Source organism: Phlebotomus papatasi, chromosome 3, assembly GCF_024763615.1.
Source record: "Phlebotomus papatasi isolate M1 chromosome 3, Ppap_2.1, whole genome shotgun sequence".
NCBI classification, from domain to species: Eukaryota; Metazoa; Arthropoda; class Insecta; order Diptera; family Psychodidae; genus Phlebotomus; species Phlebotomus papatasi.
Genome location: NC_077224.1, coordinates 3,940,205 through 3,959,229, shown reverse-complemented (window position 1 = coordinate 3,959,229; position 19,025 = coordinate 3,940,205). Strand labels below are relative to the sequence as shown.

At 31.5% G+C, this 19,025-nt stretch overlaps 2 protein-coding genes across 4 annotated transcripts in view; both read right to left on the bottom strand.

The window, feature by feature from the left end:
- Positions 1 to 2,260: 2,260 nt before the first annotated feature.
- On the bottom strand, positions 2,261 to 15,468 carry LOC129806469 (integrin beta-nu). The gene is made up of 3 exons (XM_055855091.1): positions 15,094 to 15,468; positions 7,887 to 9,219; positions 2,261 to 3,102 (listed from the first exon to the last, which is right to left on the bottom strand). The coding sequence occupies exons 1-3, from the start codon at positions 15,425 to 15,427 to the stop codon at positions 2,331 to 2,333; spliced, it is 2,439 nt and encodes an 812-aa protein (XP_055711066.1). The 5' UTR covers positions 15,428 to 15,468; the 3' UTR covers positions 2,261 to 2,330.
- A 223-nt stretch (positions 15,469 to 15,691) lies between these two features.
- LOC129806493 (estradiol 17-beta-dehydrogenase 11) overlaps positions 15,692 to 19,025 on the bottom strand; it is a 43,012-nt gene continuing 39,678 nt past the window's right edge. For all 3 annotated transcript variants that reach the window (XM_055855133.1, XM_055855131.1, XM_055855132.1), the window contains exon 7: positions 15,692 to 19,017. In XM_055855133.1, the coding sequence (XP_055711108.1) occupies positions 18,786 to 19,017 (232 nt within the window). In that variant the 3' untranslated portion in view covers positions 15,692 to 18,785. The remainder of the gene's footprint in view (positions 19,018 to 19,025) is intronic.

Below are 19,025 nucleotides of genomic sequence, written 5' to 3'. Positions count from 1 at the left end.
GATTGAGGAATTAAATTACATTTTGATATGGGCCAGTTCCACTTAAACCTATGAGAAAAATCCTAGGATGATTAACTAACGGATGGAGCATTTTAATTCACAAATATTTTTCTTAAATTCTTTAAAATTTTTAAGCTTTAGATCCCACAAAAATAATTAAAACACGAAATGGTAGCCACATATACAGAGAATATATTTGGCTAAAACATTTGTGATAAGTATTTTGGTAAAAACGGTAAGTAAAAAATACACTTGGTAAGTAAAACAGCAAAATTGGTAAGTAAAAAAATCAATTTTGGTAAGTAAAAAGCTAAGTTTGGTAAGTAAATATGTTGAAATGGTAAGTAAAATTCAAAGTTTGGTAAGTATAAAATCAAAACTGGTAAGTAAAAATTCAAAATTGGTAAGGAAGAAAAAAAAATTTGGTAAATAAAAAAATCAAAAATGGTAAGTAAAGAATCAAAATAGGTAAGTAACAAAATCAAATTGGTAAGTAAAAAAATCAAAAATAGGAAGTAAAAAAATCAAATTTGATATGTAAAAAAATCTGAATCTGCACAAAGTTCTGTTCTTTGTACAATTAGTACCACTTGTATATGCGCTAATTTTATAAACATGTTGTTTTATATCAGTACTAAATACTCTTTATTTGCGGTATTCTATACTACTTGGAGAAGATTGCTTCAAAATTAGTAGTTTTAATTGGCTCTTGAGTCACTTTTAACTACAAACTAATTATATAACAGTTATATTCCGCAAGGGTACTCAATGGGTCAAGTGGTAGAGCACTAGCTCTATGATGCAAGTGTCCTGGGTTCGAATCCTCTTTAGGTCACCAGGAATTTTTCTGGCGTTAAAGATGTTCGGATTGCATCCAGTGAGATGATACTGATAATTTCCCAAAACATAGAAAATTTCCCTTTGCCCCGAAGAACGAAACTAAAAACTTCCCAAAACACAGAAAATTTCCCTTTGCCTCAATAGGCGATACTTTCGTAATTTCCGAAATGACATAGTCAAGGGTCCTGCCATGAATTAACCAAATTTATATTAGTGAGTATACGAAGCGTTATACAAAATTTCAAGATAAATTTATGAATCCTGGATATAATGCCTTAAAGTCAAAACCAAAACATAAAAAAGTATCTTAAACATGTCCGATCTCCCCTATCGCAAATACAGAATATTTAGTATTAATATGAAACAACACGTCTTTAAAATTTTAGTATTTTTTACTTACCAAATTTGATTTTTTTACTTGAGATTTTTGACTTTTTTACCTATCATTTTTGTTTTTTTTACATATCTTTTTAAATTCTCTTACTTACCGTTTTAGATTTTTTTACTTATCATTTTAGATTTCTTTACTTACCATTTTAGATTTTTTTCTTCCCATTTTAGATTTTTTTTACTTACCATTTTTGAATATTTTACTTACCAATTTTGAATTTTTGCTTACCATTTTTGATGTTTTACACGAATTTTGAATTTTTACTTACCGATTTTGATGGTTTACTTACTAATTTTGAAGTTTTACTTACAAAGTTTGAGTTTTTACTTACAAATTTTGATTTTTTACTTACCAAATTTGCATTTTTTACTTACCATTTTACCAAAATACTTACCATTCTCCTGCAGCCTATATATTTTTATTAAATTTCAAATTTTACTGGTGTTACAGATAGAAAATTTGTCAGAAAAATTCAAAAAATTGCGAATTTTACGTATTTTTTATAAAGGTTTTAGGAACTATTATCCTCGTGCAATCATTATAAATTTTGTACTAAATTCATTACTAATATTGGGTATATTTTTGTTCCTCCTAGAAGGTACAAATTTGTTCCAAAAATTATGGTGTCCGTAGACGAGCTACAATTTGGAACAAATTCGTTACTAATATTGGGTATCTTTTTGAGTCTCATAAAATGAACAAGATTATGCCAAAAATTATGGTGTCCGTTGACGAGCTAATTTTTGGAACAAATACGTGCCGGAATTTTTTACCGTGTATAGGGGATTCGAACCCGGCACATTTGCATCATAAAGCGAGTGATCTACCACTTAACCCATTGAGTGCCCTAAATTTCTACTTTACATAAATCACCAGTTTGTTTAATTAGTTATAATAAGTTAAAAAATATCTTCATGAATCTCTTAAATTTCTCCAGTAGTGTTTTCTTTTATTAAAAAATAAAGACTTATACAGAATTTTTGTAGTCTTTTAGAACACAAAAAAGAGATAAATTTAGAAAAAAAACAATTTCTTTGTATTTAAAAAAAGTTTTAATCCAAAAATGTTGGTGAAACTGAATGATATTACATAAAAGATCTCAAATACTCGATTTCGTTGGCGAATCCAGGACTTCGAAAGTTGGTTCAGGTAGCGATTGCCTGTATTCTTCTGGAACCTCAAATTTAGTTATAGGTGTCTTATAAATTCTATTTAGTTCATGATACTGCGTATTCTGTCGTTCTTCCTCAAACTTAGCCCACTCCCTGCGATCTTGCACAATGTTGTGGCATTTTATCACGAGAACTATAAAGAGTCCAACAATTATTGTTGCAATGATCACCATTATTGATATAAATGCTGTATTCACAGGTTGACAATTTCTGTGCAGGATCTTCAGGAATGTTTCACCATCCATGGTGTTATCGTAGACAAACTCATGTCGACAAGTTATGTTGGGATCGCTTTTATGCTTGGTGTTCACGACGCAACGAATCTCGGAGACATCTGGCTGCCTCTGGATAAATTCATAGTGATACTCATGACCATCCTTGGAGGAACATAGCTCCTTGACATTCTGACATTCTTCTCCTTCGTATCGATGAATTAGACAGAGAACGCAGTCTTCGTAGAAGGCGCACAGGGATGATCCTTCGGTGCTTTCGCTCTCGCAGAACTTCCCAATTGATCCGGAATTGCAGACACATCTGCCACACTCGCATTTTCCCTTGCCTGAACACTCGACATCAGAATTGGGTGCAAAGCAAACTGAAGTGGCTGGACACTGACATTGATCTCCTGTCCAACTGGGATGACACTTGCATACTCCACAATCACAAGTACCATGATCTGAACACTCCTTGCCCTTGTTTCTGCAATTTAAGAAAGATTTTTACATCTTCTTACATTCTTTACAAGGAAAGTATAAATTTAGGCCACGCCCACTTTTATATTAGATTATTTGTTGCACATGAATAGGATAGGAATATTAACTTTGTCTAAAGATTTTTATTTCAAGGAACTATTGTCTCAGTTAAAGCACTGAGAGAAAAAAGGGGGTGCGATTAACTTTTTTTCCTCAAACTTTAACACTTTTTAGGTGTAAAAATATATCAACATGTTTTAATGTTAATTTTACACCTTTTTAAGGGTAAAATTAACATGAAAAAGGGTTAATTTAACCCCTAATACACCTAAAAAGAGTAATATTTACACCGATTTCGGATCAATAATCCAGGGTAAAATTAACATTTCCGGAATGTTATTTTAACTTTTTCGGATTTCTCTCAGTGAGTATATGGTTTAACTCAAATTTTAACAATAATATTAATGTATAGTTTGAGATAAACACTTTAGGCCACGCCCACTGGAAAAATATTACCTGATTTGAGTCCCAAAAATTAAATTGAAATGATCTGCTCCATATTTTTGAACAACTTAGAAATTTACTAACAGTGGCAATTTTTAAGTTTCGTATTTGATCAATTTCTTTACCGATTTTGCCGGTTTTAACGAATTTAGACAAAGCTAGGTTTTCTTGGACAATTTGTCCTTTCGGTGAGCGTCGGAATTTGTTGATCAAATCCTATGAATCAAACATACAATTTCACCAGAGCTTTCGACACTTATCGTGTCTTCCTCAATGGTTCTTGGTTGGTCTTTCTTTAATTTTTTTTAACAAATGTTGAAGTTTATTCATTTTTACTGTTTTATAAAATATGTTTAGATATAATACAAGTTAATATAACTCATATAATATCCTTAGTAATTATAGATTTCAGTCTTACTTCAATCTTAAAAAATTTTATTACAAAAAAGGCATATTAATTGCATAATATTAAATATTTTTTATTCAATTTATGTTTTATAATCAATAAAGCATCTATTTTACCCAAGGGTACATCACTTTAAGAAATTTCTTTTTGCTTTCTTTTTTTTCCCTTTTTCCTTTTCTTTTTTCCTACTTTTTCTTTTTCCTTATTATAAAAAAAATCTTCATTTTTTTAGCTGGTTTTTTTATTTATCTTATAAAAACGTCTTTTCAGTTGTTCTTCGTTTACAAGCGTGTCCTTTTCCAATCTTAAAGTTATCCGTATTTTGTGCATAAGTACCAAAAACTGGAATTATAGCTCTTCGTCATTGATTACGATTTTTCTTGCGCTCTCCTCCATTTCTTGGATCTTTCAGAAACCACTCTTTTGGGAATATCTCAAGAACCAAACTATCGATACTTTTCATTTTTGGATATGTTTTAGATGTTATCAAGGTGGACATTTTGTCCTCAGACACCAATATCGTCCAGAAATTTCTTCTTGGAATTTAGAAGATAAGTGTTTAAACTCTTATACCAGTGAATTAAAACATAAAAGAAATAATTAACCAAATAAGAATTGATTAGGCTTGTGAATTTTTTTAGTATTTTAAATTCAAATACAAATTTTTAAACATTTTCTCATTTTTTTCCTTTGCTTTTCTTTCTTTTCTTTTTTTCTTTTTTTTGTTTTCTTTTTCTTTCCAAAAACTTTTCTTTTCTTTTTTTTTCTAAATTTTGTACACTTTTTTCAAGTGAGGTTCCCTTGATTTTACCTTTTGCATACCAGTTATTCATGGAAAACTGTGCATTAAAGCCCTTTTTAAAATTCAATTTTTGTTATTATTTTTTTGAAGTTTTTCCTACAATTATCGGCTTTAACTTCATGATTACGTAATTTTCGTTGAAATAAATTTAAAACTAGTCCTAAGTAAAAGAAACACGAAACTACTAGTCTTTGAACTTGTAAGTTTTATTTTGTAGTGTAAGGGCTCATAATTTTGGACAGTTTCTTATTTTGGACACTTTGAGGATAAAATTGGACACTAAAATTAATTTATTAAAATTATGGATTTTTATTGCAATATTTGATGAATAATGAATTCGATCTAAATATTTGTTCTTTTTGGAACATTTTAACACTAAATACGTTAAATTTTGTATATGATTTGAGTTAAAATGGCTTTATTGAAAATTCAGTGTGAGCAATTGTTTACGAAAAATATGAGAGAACTTTGTATTTTACCTCAGTCTTATTTAGCTGTGATAAAGAACTAACAATGTTTTTCCGGTTTTTTAAGTGATATTATTGTATATTCATTGAATATTGTGTTGATTCACGTTAATGGTGATTTGTATATTTGACCTGAAGTACGCTTTGCCTTGTGAATTAGATTTTTCGTGTGAAAAATGGGAAACTTTCTGAGACATTTACCAGTGAGGTGATACTCCTTATTTTGGACAGGTGTTTTTCTCACGAAATTTCGTGAAGTTTTAGCTTTTGTGATGAATACGATTCACTGGAGAAACAAAGGAGCATCATCTCTACGAACAAGATGTAGTAAGAAAAGCCGTAAAAGTCTCCTGTAAAGTCCAGGGAATGCGCGAATCCGCGTGTACTTTGAGTATCGAAGTTAACTCACTTTAATGTATGATATGAAAAGTTTCCGGGCTTCTTGTGACATTCTACGTTTCCCTTACATGAACAGGAAGAGGACTTGGTAAGATTGGTTCATCAAATGAAGAACAATGGGCATCCTCTTGAGGCGGATTAGCTGTCCAAATTTACAGCCAAGTTGGACAAATTAATAAACAAGTTGTCCAAAATAAGAGCCAAGGTCACCTCTACTTATCAATTCATTTTTAAACGTATTAAGACTAATTTTAGTAAAAACGAAGACAATAAACCCTGACCAAGTTTCTAAAAACTCTTCTGAAAAGAGAGTAACAAAAAAAGTCAATTAATACTGAAAATATTGCACTTCAAACTTGTAACATCGATGCTTATAAGCAGACTGTCCAAAATTATGAGCCTTTACCCTTAAATAGTAATATAAATTTAAAAAAAATTAATAAAAATTTACAAAATACATAAAAAATAAAGGCAAAATCTTTTTGGTCAGTAAAAAATTCAAATTGGTCAGTAAAAAATAAAACATGGTCAGTAAAAAATTAAATGTAAGTCAGTAAAAAACTTAAAAAATCAGTAAAAAATTAAATTTGGTCAGTAAAAAATTAAATTTAGTCAGTAAAAAACTTTTTAAAAAAATCGGAAAAATTAAATTTGGTCAGTAAAAAATAAAATTTGGTCGGTGAAAAGTGAAATTTGATAAGTAAAAACTAAAATTCGGTCAATAAAAAATAAAATTTGATCAATAATAAATAAAATTTGTTAAAAAAGAAATAAAATTTGGTCAGCATAAAATAAAAATTTGGTCAGTAAAAAATCAAATTCGGTCGGAGAAAAGTCAAACTTGGAAGATAAAAAGTTAAATTTGGTCAGTAAAAAATCAAATTCGGTCGGAGAAAAGTCAAACTTGGAAGATAAAAAGTTAAATTTGGTCGGTAAAAAACCAAATTTGGTCAGTATTTTTTTTAAATTAGTAAAATGTGAAATTTAATCAGTGGAAAATTAAATATGATCAGTGAATAATAATTTAGTCAATAAAAAACTAAAAGGAAATCAATAAAAGTTAAAACTTTGCATATTCGGATAAAAAGTATTGCACATTTCGTATAGCGGAAACTTCTTATTTTAGTACATTTCGTATTTTACCATTTCGCATTTCATATTTCGTCTTTCCTAAATTTTGTACAAAAATTAAACAGGTGCTACTGATAACTTTCCAAAGCACAGAAAATTTCCCTTTGCCTCAACAGGCGATACAGATAATTTCCTGAAGCACAGAAAATTTGATTTTTTACTGACCAGGTTCTTTATTTTTTACTGACCATTTTTTATATTCACCGATCAAATTTCATTTTCTACTGTTCAATTTTGATTTTTCACTGACCAAATTTGATTTTACTGTACAAATTTGAATTTTTACTGACCAAATTTGACTTTTCTCCGACCGAATTTGATTTTTCACTGACCAAATTTTATTTTATACTGACCAAATTTTAGTTTTTTACTGGCCAAATTTAATTTTTTACTGACCAAAATATATGCTGATAAAATTTGATTTTTTACTGACCAAATTCTTTATTTTTTACTGATCATATTTTATTTTTTACTGACCAAATTTTATTTTTTACTGACCAAATTTGATTTTTTACTGACCAAATTTGACTTTTTACAGACCAAATTTAACTTTTCTCCTCCCGAATTTGATTTTTCACTGACCAAATTTTATTTTTTTACTGGCCAAATTTAATTTTTTACTGACCTTATATATATATATATATACGCTGATAAAATTTGATGTTTTACTGACCAGATTCTTTATTTTTTACTGACCATATTTTATTTTTTACTGACCGTATTTAATTTTTCACTGACCGTATTTTATTTTTTACTGACCAGATTTGACTTTTTACTGACCAAATTTAATTTTTTATCGATTTTTTAAGTTTTTTACTGACCATATTTAATATTTTACTGACCATATTTTATTTTTAACTGACCACATTTGATTTTTTACTGACCAACAATTCGCAGCCAAAAATAAATAGTAAAATTCTGATTCCATGTTCCTCTTCCAAGTTTTTACCAAATATTTAAAGTGAAACTGAAAAAGGGGGCGTGGCTTAAAATTTTCATTATCGGAACTTCTTGTCGAGATCAAAAAGCTCCAGAGATCAATTTAAAGTTAATAGAATGTTTAGGGTTTAGGTAATACTCACAGGGGACAGGCCTGGCATTCACAGTACTTCCCGTCGACTTCAGCATTACAGAAGCACTCTCCGCAGATGCACTGCCCACGATCTGAACAAGTTGGTCCGTACGTCGTCTCATTGGTAGCCGGATCAACTATTGGCATTCGGCAGTTGTTCTCCAGAGCCCTGTAACTGTTGAAATCCGACAAATCACACTCGCACTGCCTTCCGGTCCATCCTGAGTCACAGAGGCACATTCCACACCTCATTTCGCCATTGTAATTGCACAGTGGACTTCCTGCTTCACCTTCTTCCAGCTTCAGACACTTGCAATCATCCTCAATTTCTATGTCGAGGGTTAAGGATTCATCAGTAATGTGAGACTCTTCAATTCGAACGGTGTCCTTTGTCCTTCCGTCCTCGGGGATGTCCAGGAGGGTGATGTTGATGTAGAACTCGTAGTTCTTATCAATTTCTACATTATCACACCGCCTCTGGGTTTTCCGGAACTTGTAGAATCCTCCACAATTTGTCTCATAATCGATTCTAATGTGAGGAGGAGCATTGTCAAAGAATTCTACTTGTTTGACGAATTCCTGGTAGCCATCCCGGACAAGTTCCAGGATATTCGATGAGTCCAACATCAATGTTCCAACACTGGACATTCCATAGAGAAGATTGTGAATCTGATCGTAATGACTGTGTACATCTCTGGTTACTGCAAATATTATGCTGACTTTGTGCTTGGCCAGAGTCCTGTAGATCTCCTCAACGGAAGGATAATCAATTTTAGTAGAGGCTAGATACTCTCCCTCCTCACTCAGATGACACAATTGATCATTCTTCATCACAATGCCAGCTAGCAATCCATCTCCTGCAAAGTGCATTAATCCATCGGATGCAAGGACGATAATCTTACGTGCTCTTTCCTTCCATCCAATCTTATCACCGCACACCAATATCTGCATCAGGGCATCCAGGCCACCCTCCAGATTGTCCACATTCCCTGTTACATCGCTCGAATTCACCTTCTCAACGAATCTCTCAATGTTTTCCGTGAAACTGAGTCTGTGGCGGAAGCCGTAAGCCGGTTCGCAGACTTCCTTTTCGGGAGCACAAGGATTGTCCACGTACTTCTCATCCGGGAAGATAAATGGCATTTTGGGCTTGTCAGCAAAGCTCCCAAATCCCAGTCTGTAATTCTCAGTTAGTTCATAGAGAGCATTGGCCAGGCTGCCTCCCATTGTGACCAGAGTATCCTTATCATCTCTCATGGACACTGTGAGGTCCATAAGGTAGTACAAGTCCAATGGATAATTCTTCGCCGGCTTGTATGTCATTTTAATAGTCTGGGTGCGTTCTGATAAGATTCAGAAATCGACTTTGTAAATATGTGATTCAATAGTTAAGATAAAGCGTTACAGGGCTAAGCTCAAAATATGGTACCCAGAAAAGAATATTTTATTTTATTTATTTATTTATTTATTTATTTACCGTTAACAAAGCGAAACGAAAATCAGGAAGCAAGAATTTGCAAACAATTTCGTAAAATTGTTTGTAAATTCTTACGGGGGACTTACGAACAGCATTTATTGTGAACGAGTCTCAAGAGAAAGATTGCAAGACTTGAATGAACTGTTATAAAAAATGTTATTTTTTTAAAGTTTTAAATAAAAACGGCTCTTTCTTTTTGCTCCAGCCACTGATGAAGGCTTGGAGACTGAGAGCCGAAAGCTCTGGAGATAGTTGATGTGTTTCCCCGAGTTATTGTCTCTTCCCGACGACTTCCGGATTTTCCTTATTATTGGAAAGCATTTAAAGTGTTTAATTCACAAAAAAAGTTCGTAAAAGTTTGTACATTTTCACAAACATTGTTCGTAACATGATCATTTGACGAGCATTTTTAGTTCTTTGACAAACTTTTGTTCGTACATTTTTGTTTGTCTGACATAACTTTATGAACGAATGGCAAAATTGTACGAACATTTACAAACAAATGTTTGACAATAACAAAAAATGTTCATTAAGGGATCAAGTTACGAACAATGTTTGTGTAAAAGTACAAATATTTACGATTTTTTTTAGTAGGAATAACAAACATTTACGAATACGAACAATATTACAATTTATTTTTTCTGTGTACTACATGGCACTGTAGGGTCACTAAAAAGTACTAAAATAAAAACTATTCTAAATGAAAGAAGTAATTAAAGAGAAGAAAGAAGTAATCAAAGAAAGAAGAAAAAGTAAGTACTCTAAACAAGATTTTTGTTATCCTAGAATTTCTAATTAGGGGAAAGTACTCTCCCTTCGAACGTTCATGCCTTCGAATAATGTGAATTTCTTTTGGTTTTTCTAAAATATTTACGCATTTCTATCAAATTTAGCTTATTATGAATTACGAGTCTTCTCCAAAAATAGAGAGCCTTGTGATTCGTTTTTATGCTTTTATAAGAAAAATTGAAAATGGACCCAAGGCTTCATTTTAATGTTGAATTTTACATGTGTTTTATTCCTATTTAAAATGATTTTTGGAAAAAAGTGACTAGTGTGAATGATAAAGAGTTAATTAATGTTCATTATCGTCATCATAGTTTTTCTGGAAAAGGATACCATGTTTGTGGGTGATGGATAACTTGCAAAACCACCCATACCTTGCCTTCGAATTTAAGAACTTCATGCCTTCGAATGCTTATCTGGTAACACTACCGCCATTTGATTATTTGGTTATTCCCAACCTCACATTTTTGTATGTTTTGCTTCACATTGCGCTACTTACTTAAAAGTAGGATTATTCCATGTATCGTGAGGAAAATAGCAAATTTTGTAGCTTTACTTTCAATTCACTTCAATCAGAATGGTGATTGTGTGGTGTGTTCTTTTTCTGAGAGAAATGATGGTCTGATGAAGATGTTTAATAGTCTTCAAGTCAATTTCCAATATTTTGTTTCTATTTCTTACACAAAATAACAAAATAACCTCAGTTTATTAACTTCAAAATGGCATAAAGTATTACCCTTTTTACAGTCGTATTTTAGGGTTGTCATATCGATAATATGACTTTTCTAACAATTTATTCCTATTGGAAAAGCAGTATTTCAGAAAAATTGGAAAATATTCTTTTTGTTAGCGTTTTTCACTGCAGTGATAGTTTCAGTGAGCGGAGTGAGTGTATTAGACCTCTGACTAATCAATAATAGATCGTTTAGTGTTTCAATTGAAATATTTTCCGAGAAAATTCTAGATTCAAAGGCATGTACCGTCACCACCGTCACAATCGAAGGCATAAATTGTACCATGCCTTGGGCCAAATCGACGTAGTATTTTTATTTACCTCGTAAAAAGAAACTAATGGATTTTGAATGGTAAATGAGATAAGCATGGGGTCTCAATAAACCAGAGATTTTTTCGGTGTAATAAAAATTGGGATTCATTTTCCATTTTCCCAGAAAAAAATTCATCAAGTTTGAACTTCATATTTCTGGTCCAACCTAGAGTACTTTCCCCTACTTCTTAAAATTCTACTTCTATCATAAAAAAATGAGTTATCCGGACAATTATCTTTTAGATGAACCCCTAAATAAATTTAAAAAAAATTAAAACCATAAAAATTTCCTTTTTCAGACGAAACTAAATGAAAAAAAAAGAAGAAGAAAACCTGTCGGCAGGGAACACCTATTGTCAAGTTGGTCAAAATATTTAAATTTAGTTATTTTATCAAATAAAATGCAAGTACTATGACGTTTTTTTCATAAATCTAACTCTACCTATAAACTGTGCGTGATTTTAAGCGCATTTACCGTTTTATGATTGAACTGTGCGTGATTTTAAGTGCATTCTTAGCCGTTTTATAATTCAGCTGTGTGTGATTTTAAGCACATTCTGAGCTGGTTTATGGTTGAGCTGTGCGTGATTTTAATCACATTCTTAGCCGTTTTTTAATTGAGCTGTGCGAGATTTTAAGCCCATTCTGAGCCGGTTTATGACTGAGCTGTGCGTGATTTTAAGCGCATTCTTAGCCGGTTTACGATTGAGCTGTGCGTGATTTTAAGCCCACTCTTAGCCGTTTTATAATTCAGCTGTGCGTGATTTTAAGCGCATTCTTAACTGTTTTACGATTGAGCTGTGCGTGATTTTAAGCGCATTTTAATCGTTTTACGATTGAGCTGTGCGTGATTTTAAGCGCATTCTTAATCGTTTTATGATAGAACTGTGCGTGATTTTAAGCTCATTATTAATCGTTTTATGATTGAGCTGTACGTGATTTTAAGCTCATTATTAATCGTTTTATGATTGAGCTGTACGTGATTTTAAGCGCATTCTTATCAAATATAAGGATAAGGGAAGAACACCAGCGATTGACAGTGTTACTCGGATCGTCAAGTTATTGTCAAATTATTGCACCAATTAAAATGAACTTTTAAAAATTATTAACTACTTTTTACCATTTAATTCTTACAAGAATACAGTGCATTAGTGTAAATTTAATTTATAAAACCAATTTTCCGTTTGACCAATTTTCCGTTATAAAACCAATTTGAGAGACCTGATTAAATTCGTGTCGATCCAAAGTACAGAGTACAAAGTAGCAATTACATCTATTTTTATTAATAAGGTAAAGTACCCTTACTCGACCGGGTTCCTCTATTCGACCGGTGGGTCAATTTTTTAATATTTGATGGTGAATTTCATCTATTTCTATGAATTTGTCACTGATTCGTATTATTTAAAGAATAATTAACCTATTAATGTTAGATCATATACAAAATATTATAGCAAATATAATTAAATTGAATAAATAAATCTATCGGTCGAATAAAGGAACCGGTCGAATAAAGGGTACTTTACCTTATATTGTAAAATTTTGATGTTCAAATGCACAGTTAATAGTTAATGGATCACTAATATACCGATTAGCATACACAAAAATACCAAATAGTATTTTGAGGCTTATATTTCCAACTAAATATCGAGCATGTTTCTTAACAATTCGATCCGCGGTACTTTTCCCTTATATGTTAAAATTATACAACATGAGAAACAGCTTTTCTACCGCTTTGCTCTGGAGGTTGGTCACCAACGCTAAGACGACGGTGGACGCTGAAAGGTGATCCTTTAACCTTATTTAGGTTTAATAAAGAAACTTTATAAGAAAAAGTGGTATTGATCAACTTTCAAAGCTCAGTTAGAAGTTTTATTAGTTTAAATTTAGAGATTTATCTCAGAATAAATTGATTAATTACTAAAAGTGGCTGGCGAACTAGATGCTTCAGATAAATTACCGATTTTCGCCTCGTCCAGATATCAATAAATGTACATAAAATTAATCCATCTGATGTCTATCAAGGCAAACTTTAGCCATTAATAAGGCAGAAATGTAGTAATAAATTTGCGAAAATTGTGAGCAAATATGAAGTTTTGGAGCGATAACTTTTTTTATAAGACCCAATAAATTTCTTAAAGCTCCTTTATGATGTCTCACTTCACTAATATATTGCTCTCAAAAACTATCAAAACGGAAAATACAAGCAAACTAAATCACATTTGCATAACAATGAAATAATTGGAAGCAAGGTGATTTTTGTAATCAATTTTTATGTAAAATACAAAAAAAAGTACTAAAAGTTACAAAAAGAAAGTTAAACTATCCTAGACGTAATTAGATTAGTTGTATAGGACTCTTCGGTGGCTAGAATTTGAAAGCTTCTTTAAGCATTCAGAAATTTTAATTAATCAGAAAAAGCAATGGACTAAGAATATTTAATGGAATTAAATAGAGAAACCTAGAGAAAGATTCCAGGCGTAAAAACTAAATTACAGTGCACACTCTCTAATCCGGATCGGCGTAATCCGGACAAGTTATTGACGGTTACATTTAAAATAATTTTGAGGTTATGCATGCACGAGGATTCAGCAATGAAAATGAATTATCCTGTGAAGTTTTTGTTTAATAAATGAAGTATAATAGCATAGAATTCTCTAATTATGTCTTTTTAAGCTTCTTTAAAACTTTTATTCTAATTCTACAAAAAAAAACCTTGTATTATATTTTCGAGACGTTGAACAAATTCAAAAAAATCCATCCGGATTACGAAGCGGACATCTGTCATTTTGTCTCCCAATCATCCGGGTTACAAAGCGGGCACTGTAAATCAAAACGATAAGTATATTTTCGTAAATCACTTGACCCGAACCGAACAATAAAAAAATTAGCAATAAATTAGCAAGAAAAGCAATAAATTTCCTGTAAGAATGTAATTATTATAAATTTCTCAGGTCTTCTAGGAGTTCATCAAAAATACAAAAACTTCTGTGTCACATTTTGCCCCACGTTCCTCAATATCCTAAATGCAAATTCATGTAGATAAATTCTTAAATAAAAAATGCATAATTTAAAGAATTAGATATGATAAGGTACTCTGATAAAAATCGCTCGTAAGAGTTTTGTAAAATCTCGTTTCCTCATATAGAAAAGTAACGAGATGTTTGACTACCCCTGTCCCCATAGGGATTTTTGTAAAATCTTTTCATTTTCAACAAGATATCTTGTTGATACCGGATACTGCACATATTTTACTAATAATATACAAAATCTTGTAAAAATTTCGTCAGTATTCTTTTTTTTATTCACCAAAAAATGACGATTTTGTAGTCAGAAATGGTCTCTAAAGTCCTATCTAACCATTTCCTGCAGACAGCATACCGGCTTATAATTGCTATATTTAACAAAAAGCATGAAAATCGTGATTATTATATCCACCAAATTGTTAAACAATTTGACAGAAAATATTCTAAGACCATTTTGAGAGAAAGGAATAAAAATTAAAGAGAAAACGATATATTTTGCAACGCCATCTATTGAGAAATTCCCATGAAAACGAGATTTTGACAAAACTTTTACAAGAATTTTGTTAATTAAATTTGGTGGATTCGGTTTTAACAAGAAATCTTGTTGAAAATGAAAAGATTTTGCGAGAATCCCTATGGCGACAGGGGTAGCGAAACATCTTGTTACTTTTCCATATAAATTGACTTATTTTACAATTTTTTTACGAGATTATTTACGAGATATTTTTTTCAGAGTATTCTTCTTTGCTAAAAGACTTTGTAGTATGCTGAAAGTCGCGTATAAAGGTCAAATCACTGGGCGTAGGCTTTGCAATCACGATTTTGAGCATTTTTCAAAGTCTTGCCAATAAGCCTTCCTTTGAACTTTGTATCGAGAAAAACTCACGTTTTTGCAGCTTTAACTTAAGGTGCTGTGGCTGAATCTGGATGGCATTAGGATTGGATTTAGTGAAATCCATTGGTCGTTCATTTTTCACGTATTCCACTTCGTGTTTCACATTGGAAAGGATGAAATCCGGACGGCATCCCGATTCAATGAGATCTGCTTTGGTCATGCAACGCACCTTTCGCATGTCGTAGTTGCGATCAGTGCACCAGGAACAGGTGAAGTCAGCCTGGAGGCATCCTCCACAGTCACTGTGGGATACGCAAATGGAGCTGGCGGCTAAACAAGATGCACTGTAGGTTAGAAAGACACCAAGAATTGCGGAATATTTCATTGCGACGTTTTATCACTGAAGTTCCATGATAAACTGACTTCACCGACGTTTCCAATCACATAAATTCGATTGATAAGATTAGGCCCACAAATACTGACACACTTACCATCAAAGGGTGCTCTCAAATCCAGGGAATATTGACCTTTTCCTGCACGAACTTAGGATATTCCCACAATTTCAGCAGATAAGACATTTCATCTTATCGCATTTTAAATATTCATCAAATATTTATCCAATATTTTTTTTATGGATTAAAATAAACTCTTCTTGGAATCACATCAGCATTTTATTTGAAAAAAAATATGTACAATATATAAAAGTCTCAGAAATAATATTACAAATCTCCTAATTTTTAAAACCCTTAAGCTTATTTGGCCATACCACAATTCTCAAATTACTTTTTTTTATAATTTCTATTAGTCATAGTATTTCCTAAAATCACGAAGTAATCTTTTAATTACTAATTATATACATACATAGTCAAATATATTGGTTTCATTTACATTGCCAGATTGAATTTGAAATTTTGGGATTATCAACATTTTATTAAATATTTAATCACAAGCAGATAATATTTTAGAGAATATTTATTATTATTTAGATTTTTAACATTATTCTTAGCTTCTTTGTAAAATTTTGCAATGAAGTAATCATAAGCCAAGTTTTTTTTTACAAATTTACCAAAATGTCATTATGAAATGTAAGGTTATGTTGAACATAACCTCACATAACCACAAAGAGCACAAGTAGGGAAAAGTACTGTCCCTTCGAACGTTCATGCCTTCGAATAATGTGAATTTCTTTTACTTTTTCTAGGAGATTTCCACATGATTTCCACATAATTATCAATAATTGATAATAAGCTAAATAACATTTAATAGAAATGTGTAAATCTCGTAGGAAAACTTCAAAAAATCACATTATTCTAAGGTATAAATATAAACGTTCGAAGGAGAGTACTTTCCCCTAATTCATGGAATTTAAGTTATCAAAAAGTTTCATAACTTCCTATCAGGATAACATTTCTATTTGAAATAAAGAGATTTTGCATGTTTTACAACTCAGAATTGAAGGTTAACCTTAAAAATGTCACAATTCTAACCTCACGTACGTCTTCTTTAAACATCTCTAAAAGTTTCTCCATTTTCGGGCACCCTTTTTAAGTATCTTGAAATATTTCAAGTATTCTAAAAAGTTTCTTGATTGTTTTGGGTTTTACGAAACTTCTCTTTAGTTTGTTCGGTTTTGCAAAAACTTTTCAATGTGTCTTGAGTTTCGTGAAATCTTTCCTCGTGTATCTAGGAAACCTTGGGTATCTTAGGTTTAACGAAACGTTTCATTGATATATTGGTTAATTTCCTCGGTTTCTGGAAAAATCTTTAATTTTTCTGGGTTTCGCTAAGATCTCTCATAGTTTTTTCTATGTTTAGCGAAAATTATAAAGGGTTTCTTTGATTTCGCAACAAGTTCTTCTGGATTTCTTTAAAGATCTTTTGAGTTTCTTAAACATTCCTGAAGGTTTTCGAAAAGTGTTTAAGGTTTTTTGAGTTACGTATAAACTTTTCATGGGTTTCTCAATTATTTTTTAAGGTTTCATAAATTCCTTGGGTTTCTCAAATATCTTCGAAGGTCTTGGACTTACGGAAACGATTCTGGAAAATTTTCTCGAATTTTGCAAAAAGTGGTAAAGGTTTCATGGGTTTCGTACAAACTTTCCACAAGTTTCTCGAATATTGTTTAGGGTTTCTTGAGTTTCTTGGATTTCTTAAATATCTTCGAAGGTCTTGGATTTACGAAAGCGTTTCTCGAAGGCTTTCTTCAGTTTTTGCGAAAAGTGTTTCAGGTTTTTTGTGTTCCGTTCAATTTTTCTTTAATTTCGAAATTCTCTTTAGAATTCTCGAATTTCTTGGGTTTCTTCAAACATATTTGAAGGCATTGAATCTACGAAAATGTTTCACGAAGGTTTTCTTCGAATTTTGAGAAAAGTGTTAAAGGTTTCTTAGGTTTCGTACAAATTTTCCTTAAATTTCGAATACTCTTTAGAGTTTCTTGAGCTTCTTGGGTTTCTCAAATATCTTTGATGGTCTTGGATTTACAAAAGCGTTGCTCGAATATTTTCTTCGGTTTTTGCGAAATGTGTTTAAGTTTTTTTGTGTTTCGTTCAACTTTTCTTCAATTTTTTAGAATTTACTTTTAAATATATTCAAAGGTTTTGGATCTACGAAAACGTTTCAAAAAAGGTTTCTTCAAATTGTGGTAAAAGTATTAAATGTTTCTTAGGTTTCGTACAATTTGGAATACTCTTTCGGATTTCTTGAATTTCTTTGTTGTTGTTTTTTTAATTTTTTTTTAAAGGTCTTGGATTTCCAAAAAGTTTATCGAAAATTTTCTTCGGATTTTACGAAAAAGTGTCCAACGTTTCTTAGGTTTCATTCAAACTTTTCTTTAATTTGGAATACTCTTTCGGGTTTCCTGACTTTCTTTGTCTTTTTTAATTCTTTTGAATGTCTTGGATTTACAAAAGCGTTTCTCGAACGTTTTCTTCGGATTTTGCGAAAAGTGTTTAAGGTTTTTTCCATGTCCTCCAACTTTTCTTCAATTTTTTAGAACATCTTAAGAATTTTAAATATATTTTAAATATTATTCAAAGGTTTTGGATCTACAAAAACGTTTTATGAAGGTTTTCTTCGAATTTTGGGAAAAGTGTTAAAGGTTTCTTAAGTTTCGTACAAACATTTTTCAATTTCGAATATTCCTTCGGGTTTTTGATTTTCTTTGTTATTTTTTTTTTTAATTTCTTTGAAGGTCTTGGATTTCCGAGAACGTTTCTCGAAAGTTTTCTTCGGATTATGCAAAAAGTGTCCAATATTTCTTAGGTTTCGTTCAAAGTTTTCTTCTATTTCGAATACTCTTTCGGGTTTTTTTCTTTTTTTAATTCTTTTGAATGGCTTGGATTTCCGAGAACATTTTTCGCCATTCATTGATCAAAAGGACCTGATCTTTTCATATGACTCACCCCTTGCATTTCGTTAAATGCTCAAAAAATACCAATTCTTTGATCTTTAGAGTTCTTGGACTATAATTCTCAATTACAAAATTTTACGCTCCATTTACCTATAATGCAAATTTTATTGCATTTTTATAGGAATATTGAAATGTTTTCTGTTTTAATTCCTAATTTGTTTTGGAATGTTATACTTGAAATTGCAAATTGAAAATTATTTATCGTGGCTTAAATATTTATGAAAGAGATCAATTTGGTTTTGAGTTGAAGAGAAGAATAAACATTTAAAATTCTCAATGGTCAATGTAAGTGAAACTGCAATTTGAAGGCAAAATTACGTCACAATAAAATAGTTCAGTGCACCCTTTCACCCACTGAAACCCTGTGCACCAGATGAGGTGAAGTTTGAACTGCTTTTATATCATTATTATTGCTCAATTGACTGTTTACCCCATTAATTTTGCTCTTTCCTGATGCATTATTATTGACTATCGGAATGGCCTCAGTGGCATGAAGACTGTGCTGAGGAGAGGCATCTGGCACGAGGCGTTTCAGGAAGCCTGCTGTGCAACCCCATGGAAATATCCTGGACAA